The sequence below is a fragment of the Protomyctophum bolini genome, assembly GCF_963924005.1.
Source record: "Protomyctophum bolini genome assembly, chromosome: 5".
NCBI lineage: Eukaryota > Metazoa > Chordata > Actinopteri > Myctophiformes > Myctophidae > Protomyctophum > Protomyctophum bolini.
Window position 1 is genome coordinate 18,732,383 of NC_137866.1, and position 12,579 is coordinate 18,744,961.

General features: G+C 40.3%; 2 protein-coding genes across 4 annotated transcripts in view; one reads left to right on the top strand and one right to left on the bottom strand.

The window, feature by feature from the left end:
* The window catches only part of LOC308315845 (DNA (cytosine-5)-methyltransferase 3B-like), a 52,946-nt gene extending 49,192 nt beyond the window's left edge, over positions 1–3,754 (bottom strand). The window contains exons 1-2 of one of the 3 annotated variants that reach the window (XM_080764051.1): positions 3,651–3,754; positions 2,884–3,020 (exon numbers count right to left, since the gene is read on the bottom strand). Coding sequence is in view for 2 of the 3 variants with exons in the window: in XM_080764049.1 (XP_080620175.1) it covers positions 2,561–2,562 (2 nt within the window). In the remaining variant the exon portion in view is untranslated. Of the gene's footprint in view, positions 1–2,560; positions 2,782–2,883; positions 3,021–3,650 lie in introns of those variants that run through there. The other 2 variants (XM_080764049.1, XM_080764050.1) reach the window with 2 other exon arrangements.
* A 45-nt stretch (positions 3,755–3,799) lies between these two features.
* Positions 3,800–10,902, top strand: commd7 (COMM domain containing 7). The gene is made up of 9 exons (XM_080764052.1): positions 3,800–3,969; positions 4,615–4,668; positions 5,069–5,171; positions 5,381–5,437; positions 5,726–5,763; positions 6,157–6,247; positions 8,665–8,714; positions 9,027–9,075; positions 9,279–10,902. The coding sequence occupies exons 1-9, from the start codon at positions 3,886–3,888 to the stop codon at positions 9,353–9,355; spliced, it is 603 nt and encodes a 200-aa protein (XP_080620178.1). The 5' UTR covers positions 3,800–3,885; the 3' UTR covers positions 9,356–10,902.
* Positions 10,903–12,579: the final 1,677 nt, after the last annotated feature.

Sequence of the window (12,579 nt, forward strand, 5' to 3'; positions counted from 1 at the left end):
ATGAAATATAGCAACATTATACAGTTATAAAATGAGAAGACCTTTTGGACTCGGTGCTTACTTGACACGCGCCTCAGTGCACATTAGGAAATTGTCTCGTGTGAACATGCACAATTGCACATGCACGTCCAATGCATTGCATAAGGTCGATTGTTTTTAATCTATGGCTATAGGCAACAATCTGTAAGGCAATATTGCCTCTTTTTTTTTTTTGTGTGTGTCCCCGGAGTGAGGAAGGAATGTACATGGATGAACGCGTTCAGTTCATGCATAGCCTATCCATCAAAAAGGCCTAAACCATTTTATTGGCATCCAGATGAATTACATATAATTCGTGACAGAACTTGTGGATTTATGACGAACGTTCAGCATGACTTCATGACATATCGTCGAAAATATCCTATATTATTATACCATATAAACTACTATATAAAGATACCTGTCAAAGTACTTCCTTAATGTCAACGAAGTTCACAATCATAACACCAGAGGGAGTTCAACAAACCATGTGCAACCCAGATTCGGCTCAAACAAGGGGTTAAACTAATTTCGCTCCTATGCCACTAAAATGTGGAACACCCCACCAACCTTGCACCGTGTGCGTGTGTGTGTGTGTGTGTGTGTGTGTGTGTGTGTGTGCGTGCGTGCGTGTGTGCGTGTGCGTGTGTGTGTGTCCGTCCGTGTACAGCTAATCTCCGTACCGTTGGCCCGGCCGATGCCAAACTGTGCGCACACACTCCCTGGATGCCAACGACGAACCCGAACGAATTTTTACACAATGAGTCATGTGATCAACACAGACATGTCTGCCTCCCCATGTTCCATTCCTATTGGCTAAGATTGCCTTCCAAAGTTTGCAGGATTTGTCCGTTTTGAACAAAATGCCTCAAGTCATGAACACAGCGTGCGATTTCCGAGGAACTATGCACAAACATTCCCACTAGGCCGAGGAAGAAATGCCACTTAAACATTTTCAAATCATGGTGGCGCTATAACAGGCCAATTCATGTTCTTACCTATAAGTGCACCGATCTGTGTACAACTTTGTAGGTCCACTACCTAGAGGCCAAGGAAATACCTTTGCACTGCATTTTTTACTTCTGCTGGTTATAGCGCCACCATGAGGTTGATCTTGGCAAAACACATTTCTGTACTAGATTACTCCTACACATTTTATCCATACATCACGCAAATCGGTATAGACTTTCTCCGCAAATCGGTATACACTTTCTCCATAGTCGTGTGATCAACATGGACCTGTCCGCTTTCCCATATTCCATCACAATTGGCTAAGATTGCCTTCCAAAGTTTGTAGGATTGGTCCATTTTGAACAAAATACCTCACATCTTGATCACAGCGTGCCATTTCCGTGAAATTATGCACACATTCCCACTAGGCAGAGGAATAAGTTCCACAATAAGCCTCATGGTGGCGCTATAACAGGCCAATTCATGTTTTCATGTATAACTGCACCGATCTGTGTATAAACTTTGTAGCCTATGCGCACTTCTAAACATTATGAATACACTGAAATGTTTATATTAGGCTACTACTACACATTTTGTCCAAACGCTATTATCCTGGTGGAGAGCTGTGCCCCGAGAGGCACTTTTTCTACTTTATTATTATTAACAGCCATTAAGAAATGTAAATCCCTAGACTCCTTCAAAACCGCTCTCAAAGAGCACATAGTTGCAATTCGAAACTAGCCCCTGTAAAAGCCCCTTTTCCGCTCATACTGTCTGTACACGTTTTTCATCGAACTTAAGTGTAGGCTATATTTGTACGTCTTTAAATGTTCTGATGAATTGGAAATGGAGGACCCTGGTGTTAACAATTAGCCTAGTGCATTTTCTGGTTTTATCAGTTTTTGTATTGACCTGTAAGTTCGTTTGAACTGCACCCATTCTACAAACTGTGAATACAAATTAAAATCAATCAAGCAATCAATCAATGAGGACCTACAAATTCAAAAGACCGTTCAACGTAGGCTACAGCAATTTGCCAAAGTGTTCAGCTGTCTGTCATTATGCTATGTCATGAGATTAACACTGTTATTGTTGTGTGTTAATTTATCATGGAATTTATCCGGACTCACTGACAATCACGCTGCTGCATCTCTTTGAAGCGACGCAAGATCCAACGTGATTTTTTTCCGGCAAATTGCAAGCACACGGTGAGAAAGAAACCACACCGCAAAGACTAAATGACAAGCCCACTGTCTAAGTTAAAATCAAATGCGAAGAGCAACGCTGAAATTGATCAAAATCGTCAAATGCATGCAACGATATAGGCCTACAAATGATTCTCATTAAAAACAACAACATAACTTTCGACCTGCAACATCTGTACACGAAGCGCAGACATGCGACAGCGTGCACACAGCTGCACATGCGGTCAAACTTGACGACTTAAAACTTTTTAGAACGTGTTCAAAACATCGCCAAACAATGACTCGGTGAACAACTACGGCAGGTTCAAACATGGGACATCAAATCATCAGTATAATAACTAATTCGCCCAAATACCAATTTGCCCTCCTTGTAAACGGATACTTACATAACCACGCACGCTCCTTGCAGGCTGCCACCTCAAAATGCTTTTTTTCCGCAATGGAAAATATTTCGAAATAATTCAACTTAAAAAATCGAATAAAATCCAAAAAAAATCCCAACTAGTCTTCTTGCTGAACTTTTCTCTTTTTCCACTCAAGCATGCTAAGAAAGTCTCACTCACTCCTGCGCTGTTGTGAACTTGTGCACTCTCTCTCTCCCTATTTTCTTTTCATCCACTCACTCTCTGTCTCACTCTCGCTTGAGTCGCTTCAACAGCCACACTATAAAGTGAAATGAACGTGAGTCGGGCTTATTACAAATGCTTACCTGTTGCCGTCGTGCCGTGCAGCTAGGAAAGAGGAACAGAGCGAGAAATGGGAGCTATAAGGAGATTGGCTGCGCACAAAAATATCAAGGCTCTTCCACCAAGGTGCCAGTGTCACTCCTCCCCTCCTTGTCTTCACCTACCCTCCCCCAAGAAAAAAAAGAAGAAAATCCTCACTGTTTATTTGATTTACATGTATATATAGATAGGTTTACTTTACTGAGGATTATACTATTTCTGTTGAAATGAATGAACAAGGTGGTTCTTTCGTTTGAAACATGTACCCATTCTACTACAACTACAGTACATACATACTGTGAAATAAAAATTTCAATCAATCAATCAATCAATCAATCAATTAACCAGACTATCAGAGAATAGTGTGCTGAATCGAGTTGACTATTTATATTGACAAAAAAGGTGTAATTCACAGTATGTAATTCCATGTATGTAATTCATACATTACATTATACATACTGTGCATGTAATTCCATGTACCGGTATGTAATTCATACATTACATACTGTGCGTGCGTACAGTGTACATCGCTCGCACGCACAGTACACGCGTGTAGCCTGTACACAGTACACACGTGTCTGTGCGAGTCTGTTTCTTTATGTGAAGACAGGGAGACACAAAAGAAACGTTTTTGTCAAAGTGTAAAAACAATGAAACTGAAAACTAGGGAACATTTAAAATAAATAATGAATCGATTCATTTAATAGCTCACATATTCATAACATATTTGGTGTGTGTTAGTTACATTTACCTGAGTCTCTCCTCCTGGTGTAATCGTGTCCGTGTATCTTTCACAACATGCAGTATTAAATTGGCACTTCTCTTCTCAGTGCATGGTTGTTGGTTGTTGTGAAAGTGCTGGAGTGAATCCACAGCAGGCATGCTGGCAGCTCACGCATGCGCCATGCGCACTGTCTGGAGAACACGGAAGTCCGCCCATCAGAAAATAAACAGCAGCTCCAACATTCTCATTCTCGTCTGCAACAATGTTGCAGTTACAATTCACTAAAGATGTCTTGCCAGATTCTGTTAGCAACGACTTCCACAATCTGAATAAATTCAACGAGCAGGTATTCTTTCTTCCTTTTACTATACTATTCCAAGTCACCATCGTGTGAGCTAATGTGAGCTAATACAAACTTACGTTTGTAAGTTTGTATTAGTTTGTAATACAAACTTACGTTTGTATTAGCTCTGGTCCATAGAGTGTTTAGAAAGAGTTTTCTAAGTTTAGCCTAACGTATGGAGCAGAGCTACGTTTTTTTAAATCAAATGACAAAGTTGTGTGCTGTATATTGTTAAATGTAGCTTTTGCCCTACTGTGTTTATGCACACATGTGACAAGACAAGTGGTCATGTGATTCATGTAACATCCTCTGAAACATGACCACAGTTCATAGGAGGTTGTGCAGAAACACAATCATAACACTGACTGACTACATAAGAACAATTTTAAAAAATGAAACAAGTGACGTACCTCACCACAGAAAGTTTAGGGTTTGCCTTCAGATTAAGTTAAAGTTGCATGACAGTTAGATTTCTTTTGACAGCCTGTTATGTGGAACCTGCCTTTATGACAATGACATTATAAAGACTGAGAAATCAGTCAACACACTTATAATTATAGTTTGGGGTGGCAACTCAATGTTTAATAGTTAGGGATGAAGCTACAGCTTAAATTAAACTAATGAAGATGTTTTTGTCATTGTTTGCAGCAATTTATGCGTCTGACTGAAATACTCTTCCAGTTTCTGCTAGAGCCGAAGGAGGTGAGACTCATGCATAACTACGGTATTAACTAAACATGTTGAGAAACATGCATGCATAAACAAACATACATAACCAAATATGTTGGGGAAACATGCATGCTCTAATATAACTATTTTGAGAAAGAAACATGGATGCATGCACAAACAATAACATACATGCACAACATACACACATACATAACATGGGACGATTCTGGCATTCTGTGCTGATCGGTCCAGTGCTTTTTGATATTAGCTCTGGACACACAGACTCTCTTCTATAAACTGGTAGGGAATAAACTGGTAGTAATTTATGGGAAGTAAATCCCATAAATCAGCCCTAAATCAAAGGAGATTTAGGGTCTTACTAATGAAAAATGTCCACTTGTATATGTGTTTTTGCGTGCATGCGTGTGTGTAGGCAGAGAGGTTTATGCTGCAGTTGAGTGAGTTTGCGGGAGAACATGGGATGAGTTCTGGACCTTTGAGGAATCTGATGAAGAGTGTTCTACTGGTGCCTCAAGGTGATTCAATAATAATAATAAAAGCTAACCTCTGTCTCTTTCTGTTTATTCAGTCATGTAAAAGCCATTAAAATCCAGCAGATGCACACACAAAAAATGACTCTTGTCAAACATTTATCTTTAGAATTGTCATCTCCTTGCAGTGCCCTCTGGCCTCTCTTTCTTAAAACGTCTTTAAAATTATCTTTGTTCCTCTTCTTCTTCTCCAGGTGCATTGAAGAAAAATCTAACAGCTGAGCAGGTCAAAGAAGACCTTCTGACATTAGGTATGGCAAAGATATTCCTCACTAAGAATTTATTTAGTCCAAAGGATGTTTAATTTGTACAAACGGAAGCAGCATTGTACAAGGTAGTATAAAAAAACGTATGCCCTATAGTTTGTTGTGTGATGGTATCATGTGAAAATGGGTCAAAACTATGGTGACACGTTGTGAGCTTCTAGATCTGCTATTTTCACAATTTGTGAAAAATCGTGAAAATTTCTCAATCTATATTGACCATAGTGAAATTGTTGCTAGTTTTGATTCCAATTTATCCCAATATTGATCAACCAGGACTGAATGAAGACAAAGCTGATCACTTTTCACAGCAGGTAAATCTCCACTTACTGCATTTAGATACTTTAGCCTTGATTTTAGCTGATACTCTTTGTCTTAATACAGTTTCCTAACGAACACACACACACACACACACACACACACACACACACACACACACACACACACACACACACACACACACACACACTGTATATAATAAATATATTTTTCTGAGGCTACATCAGCAGACTTCATATTTTCTCAGGGTAAATAAATCAAGAATCAAGAGGGTTTATTTGTGTTCAGTTTACAGCAATGTCGTTTGTGATATAACATTGTCATTGATCTTGAATAGGTGCCATTGTGAATCTCAAAGCAAAATAACTGGTGTGCATTTATTTCTCTGTTGTGTTATGCATTGGTGACTGTGTCTTTGTGTTCCTCAGTGGGGTGTCCATTACGCTGTGCTCTCCAGGCTAGCAGTGGGACAGACTGTGATGGTCAACCAACTGGTGGATATGGAGTGGAAGTTTGGAGGTAAGGACAGACCCAGCTACAAAATGATCACATACAATGTTGGATTTATTGTATGCTATTTTCACTTGGCACAATCAATTCTGTTTACATTTTGTGTAGGTTACTTGAGACACATTTACACAGTTATTGCGCAATATTGGACGTCGGAGCAGCTGTCATTAATGCACAGACTGTAAAGGAGCCACAGTAAAGCTTTTATTGATAGCATACCGGCTTTCTGGGATTAGAGGTGTGGCGTTACACAACAGTGTCAGTGTTTGGTAAAACTATCGCCCACAGATTTATATCACACAATACCGATTGACTAACAATGAAGCAGACTGCACTGCAGTCACAGAAGCTCCAGTACTGAAACATTTTCCTTCAGCAAGTGGCATACAGGCTGGTTTTTTCAAATAAGAAGCACATGCTAGAGTTGTGTAACCCATTTAGTTGTCGTAAACTCGTAAAGATGATCTCTAAAGTTGCCAAACTAGCATAATTAATAACGTATTTTCTTTCCATTTCGTTCATTCGCTGGATCTCTGTTTCCTCTCTAATGTTGCAACACACACACGCATACACAGGAGATGATGACATCGGTATAGACTACATTGACAATCAAATTTATTTCACACAATACAGACTTGAAGGTTACTGTACAGTTATATGCTGTGTTAAATCTGTGACTTTCAGTGCCTCAAGTTTTGTCTTATTTTCCCACAAAATAAAACATGATCTTAATGTACAATAATGCTCCCTTATTGATTGTTTAGATATGAACTCCATGTTGTCAGCATCTGTACTCTAACTCTACTCTATCAGACTCCCTTGTTTCTCCATACCACCTTGACATCTAGAGACTTGTAGTAGTAGTAGTACAGTAGAAAAGATAAACAAGCACTCTCTCAGTCTGTATATGCAGTTTACCGGTTGCATGGCTCACGAAGATTCACAGTAAGAAAGAAATAGCCAGCACTCCGAAGTCCTTCTGGTACTTTGAATTCATATTAACGTGCACGGAAAACACAGACGCATTTCGGCATCAAGCCTTCTTCAGCGTGTATGACAATGTAAATATTTGTGACCGTTTTATAGGGGGGGGGGGGGGGGGGGTGCAACACTGAAATTGGTCCGTCTAAAAGGGCCTCATTTAGGCCTCTTCCGCAAGGACAAATGCATGATACAGTATGTCAAATCAGACAACCGTATGCCATGTCTTGGAGGCTGTGGTAGTTTAGAGTTTTATATTTTGAAGTTTATATTGTGAGGATTGAAGCCAACAGCGGGAAACAGAACCAGGGTTTGAGCCCAAAATATGGCACTCGTTTATTTAAACAGAAGTTTTGTTAAACAGGCAAAAACAATAAGTTCATAAATCAGTCAGCTGGGCAGGGGCAGATATTAACTAAACAATGTTCCATAGGAATTAACTCAAATGTTCTCCCTCTCAGGGCTTTCTCTTAACCAGGGGGGGGGGGCGGATAGGGTCCTTCCCCGGGTCCGCCGTTATATTATAAGTCTGACTGTAGAATCCCTCTCTCCCAGCGGGGAAGGGGGGGTTACTGTTACAGTCTTTAGAAACACAAGCTTTCCTTGCACGCCTCGTATCCATCCGAGCCCAGCGGCATCCGAGCATCAGATCATCATAGCCCAGCCTACGAGGTAGGAAACACATAGTCAGTCTAGTGTGATATGACAGTATAATGTTAATGAGGAAGAGTGTACTCGCTTACCGCTAGAACCGCACGCCACCATCACCGGAGAGAGCTGTCCCTGAGAGCGACGAGACGGAGTCCTTATATTTGTTTGTGAGGCTGCGCAGGTGTTGCTCATCTAAAGGTTTCGCTCAGGTAATTTGGGACGTACCTGCCTTCGATTACGTTGCCCAGCCCTCTGCGCTTCGCTCCGCCTCACTCGCTCTCTCTCTCTCCGGGGCGGCGCCGCTGTGGCGCACGGTCCCGCCGCGAGACGCCACAATATTGAAATGAGCCAACCTCTATTGCTAATGTGTTCATTTTGGTGCAAAATTAATTTCAGCCAGGACAAATACAGCATATATATAATGTGTTGCGAAACAATCAATCAGTCAATAAATCTTTAAATGAACCGCAGGAACGCATTGAGGGAGACCTCCGAATTTCATCGGAGTTCCATTAGCAGAAACAACATTTCCAAACGACTGTTGCCGCAGGGCCAATACTGAGTCTTTTTTAAATAATTATGGTTAGTTTCTTCCAGGTATGTGGGACTGTCCCTCTAAGTTATAGACTGTTGATCTTTGCAAGCAGACGTGTTGGTATGAAAACAATGTTGAAACAAACCGTGTTGACCACTAAATGAACAAATTAACATCTACTTAAGAGATCATCATGTCTTTGTTTATGATTATGTCACTGTTGAAAAGGTAACGATCATGCCACATCTTGTCTCTACAGTAACTGTTGGCACCAGTGAAATACAGAAGGTTGGCAATATCTTTCTACAGGTGAAAACCTAAAAAAATACAGCACTGTGACACACACACACCCACACACACACACACACACACACACACACACACACACACAATCAGTCATTGAGATAAATAACTTTTCATAATTTCATAAAATGTAATTGCCATCACATAGCAATACAAAGAGAACACACTCTCCCAAGCACACACTCTCTCCTCTCTCTTACACACACGCACACATGCACACACACACACACACACGCACACACGCACATGCGCACACACAGCATCAGAGTTTACACATCTTTGTTGAGTCTTGTTGAAGGTGGACTTTGTGTGTTTTAGCTGAAGTTGGTGATCAGAAAGGGGAATTCCACTGAAAATGTGTACATGGGTGAGTGAGTCTAATGTTATTAGCACAATAGAAGCTCGGTGCACAGCACACGTGCATACTATTCGGCAGCACTAAAATAACTAACTGAATAGCTTGCCGTATATATATATTTATGCATGATTGCTATTTTAGCTGTTACTTTCAGCTCTATAGTACCTGAGTGTAACAAATGCACATGCTACATTTGTTTTTACTTTATCCAGAGTTGACCCTCCCTCAGTTTTACAACTTCCTCCATGAGATGGAGAGAGCCAAGACCAGCATGGAATGCTTTGCCTAGAGAGAGAGAGTGAGAGAGTGTGATTGTGAGTGTGAGTGTGTGGGGTGTGAGCATGGGTACATGACATGTGTTATGAGTTTGTTTGTACTTTGTATGTGTATTAAGGTTGCAACAGTTAATCTCACTAATTGATTTACGGTAAATGTTTTTCTACAACAGAAGTTATAAGAACTTAGAAGAAGAAATAAGCATATACCGGTTTACTGTTAACTATAAACATACAGTAATGGTTACAGGTGTGCTCATAGTAAAATATACACAAGGCCGCTTTACAGATGTACTCTGTACTGCATGTACAGATACAGCACTTCCATCACTAGAGCAGGGATTTTCAACTGATTGTGAACCAGGGACCATCACCTGTTGTGCTGGGTGGGGAGAGTACTTACAGGGACCACTGCCCCTTCTTGAGATTCTAACTCCCTTTCCTAAGGATTTCTGACTTCTCAGTAACTGACCCATTTTGCTTTTACTCTAAGAGCTGGGGCTCGTGGAATTGTGCCGGACAAATCATCCAAAACAAAGGATTGTGTTTCATACACTATTGACAGAGTCTGTGGACATGTCAATGAGCTGATCCTCTTCTGTTGAAGTACATTTGGTCTTGAAGCCTCCTCAAATGACCATTGATTGATAATGAGGATCTTGTCTTTATTCTCTTTGATTCCACTGTACTCGTGTAATGCAAATACCAACAGTTGTTTGTAGAAACTATGTTTCTACAAAATAAAATAATGAAACATTTTTTTTCTGACTGATTTATATTACTGACTACATTGTCAGGGACCACATGCGATACCTTAATGGTGGAGCACCAGTGGCCCACAGACTACCATGTGAAAACCACTGCACTGGAGAAATGTCAAAACAATGCATGCATTTCAGTCATTCAGATTCCAAGCCATGCTATGCAAAAATAGGCTATTTACCTAGCCTATAGATAGGCTATTTTTGGGTATTATGTTAAGATTAAATTATAGCATTTGAAGAGGTCAAACTATCAATATGTTTAGAAGTATCTTCCAAAAAACTCTATTGTCTTGGATATTTCTTAAAAGTAAAAGTTAAAGCCTCAATCTGTGCTTTCTTTCCTGGTTGACAGAATGTATAACAGCAGGAACAATATTACTAAAATCTCGTACTTTTGCAGTTTAAAGCGCTGCCTCGGTTCAGTCACAGTGGCTTTTGCAAACAGGTGCTCTTCAGTGGAACAGGTAGTATGCACTAAAATAATCTAAAGTCCTGCTTGTGGTGAGGCAGACTTTAGGGAAAAAGGTACTGAGGCACCCCGTCTTCGGGTGAAAAAATACTACCGGTAGATTTATTGAGCAAGGCAACAGTCGACTGATGCGATCGATACATTATGTACTGTACCCTTGCATGTCTGTCTGCTCATGTGACAAAGACCCAGGACTCCACCTGAGTGACAAAATTCACCATTCTGTCAAGACTAAATGTTCTAGAATTCATGGAAGAATGAGACATTCCAGAATACTTTCAACTAAGCTCATAAGTTTATACTTGATCTACCAATAAAATAAAGAAAACTCAAGCACAATTGTATTCTTGAAATGTACCTCTCTTCATTTCAGAGAGTGGTTCAGTATTTTTGTCATTGAATATATACCATTCGAGCAGAATAAGGATGAAGACGTTTTATTTCAAGTGCAATTTCAACATGCAATGTAAACGGTGTGTGTGAGACAGTGTGATGCACTGTAGACCAGGGGAGCCACACACTCCTTTAAGTCAAAATGTCAATTTACTTTTTGGGATGAAAAATACAATTCTGCAGGTCGGTCAGAGTATTTTTGAAGAATTCCCCTCTCACCTTTCCCCGAATTCCCCTCTCACCTTTACCCTTCTGAAGGTAATTATGTCACTCGTACTAACTGCCATGGCTAATCATTTAAGGAGAGCAAACTGCACTCTGTTTGTTTTGTGGCTTTGTGTCCAAACACACTTACCAGTGTTGTGTGAATGTGTATATTTATGTGTGGGTTAGTGTTTCCTGTTGAGAAGCACACACACACAACACTCCAGAGAGTTCCAAGGAACTTAGGAAGGAGTCAGTTAGGAATTAATCGATACATGCAGGGCTGTTGCACTGCTGGGCCGTTGTAGACAAAATAAATAAGAGGAAGTTCATACTGTAAGAAGAGTGGACTTCCAAGAACTTCATCTGACAGCTGCCATACACTGTTGTGGTGCTTAAATTAACGATTGTTAAACATTCCTTATTTTACTAGGATCTCAAGGAGAGCAAATATAATAATGTTAGCGTGTATTAATAAACATTAATATTAATAAAATGGAGCCGTCCATACCATTATTATTTAAAATTAATGAACGATTTGGGGAAAAAGCTAAGTGAAAATAGCAGATCTTAAGCTTGTGCAATGTGTTGTGTGTTTTTTTACTTTTTGTACAAGGAAGTATAAATAGTATATAGTTACAGGGTTAAGTGGTTAATCAGACTTTTTAGTTGATTATAAAAACGTATTATATAGACCAGCTCAGTGGCCTTGTGGTTACTGGTTAAGAGTGTCCAGCCTGGGACTGGGAGGTTGGGGTTCGATCCCCGGCTGACTGCGATAGAGAAAGAGAGCCATGTGCCCATGTGTCTATGCGAAACTATGTCTGTCTTCATGTTATAACATACGACAAATTAGACCGTTCCTCACCCAGGAGTCAGCCCAGCTCTTGTCTTGTCAAAACTTGACTATTGTAACTCCCTCCTTACTGGCCTACCGGCATGTGCACTTAAGCCTCTCCAACTGATCCAAAATGCCGCAGCTCGCTTGGTCTTCAACCAGCCAAAAATCTCACACGTCTCCCCCTTCTCCGCTCCCTCCATTGGCTCCCGGTCGCTGCCAAAGGTATTAGTTGGGTAAAGTTAGCTTAAGTTGTGGCAAATCTGCAAAGAAAGTGCTTACCACTAGCTTTCTTCACAGATGTGTTCATAAAGGTGTCTACTATCACAGAAAAATGTGTTCCAACCCAACTCCCATGGGAAACTTTGTGACAGGTGCTGAAAGTTTGGGTACCATTATCAACCAATATAAGGCAAAAAATTCCATATATACTTTAAGTAGCATGTGTCAAACTAGGGGGTTTTCATGATGCTGAATCCATTCCAAGCATTAGTTTTGCACGAAAATACTCCTTGGGCTAAATTCAGCCATAGCCAAATGTGCTGACCTCATCACATTTGTGATGGCGGG

Coding starts and splice junctions, on each gene's coding strand:
- commd7 (XM_080764052.1), top strand. CDS start 3,886: ATGTTGCAGTTACAATTCACTAAAGATGTCTTGCCAGATTCTGTTAGC. Junction 4,669..5,068: donor TTCTGCTAGAGCCGAAGGAG/GTGAGACTCATG, acceptor GCGTGTGTGTAG/GCAGAGAGGTTTATGCTGCA. Junction 9,076..9,278: donor CACTGAAAATGTGTACATGG/GTGAGTGAGTCT, acceptor TACTTTATCCAG/AGTTGACCCTCCCTCAGTTT.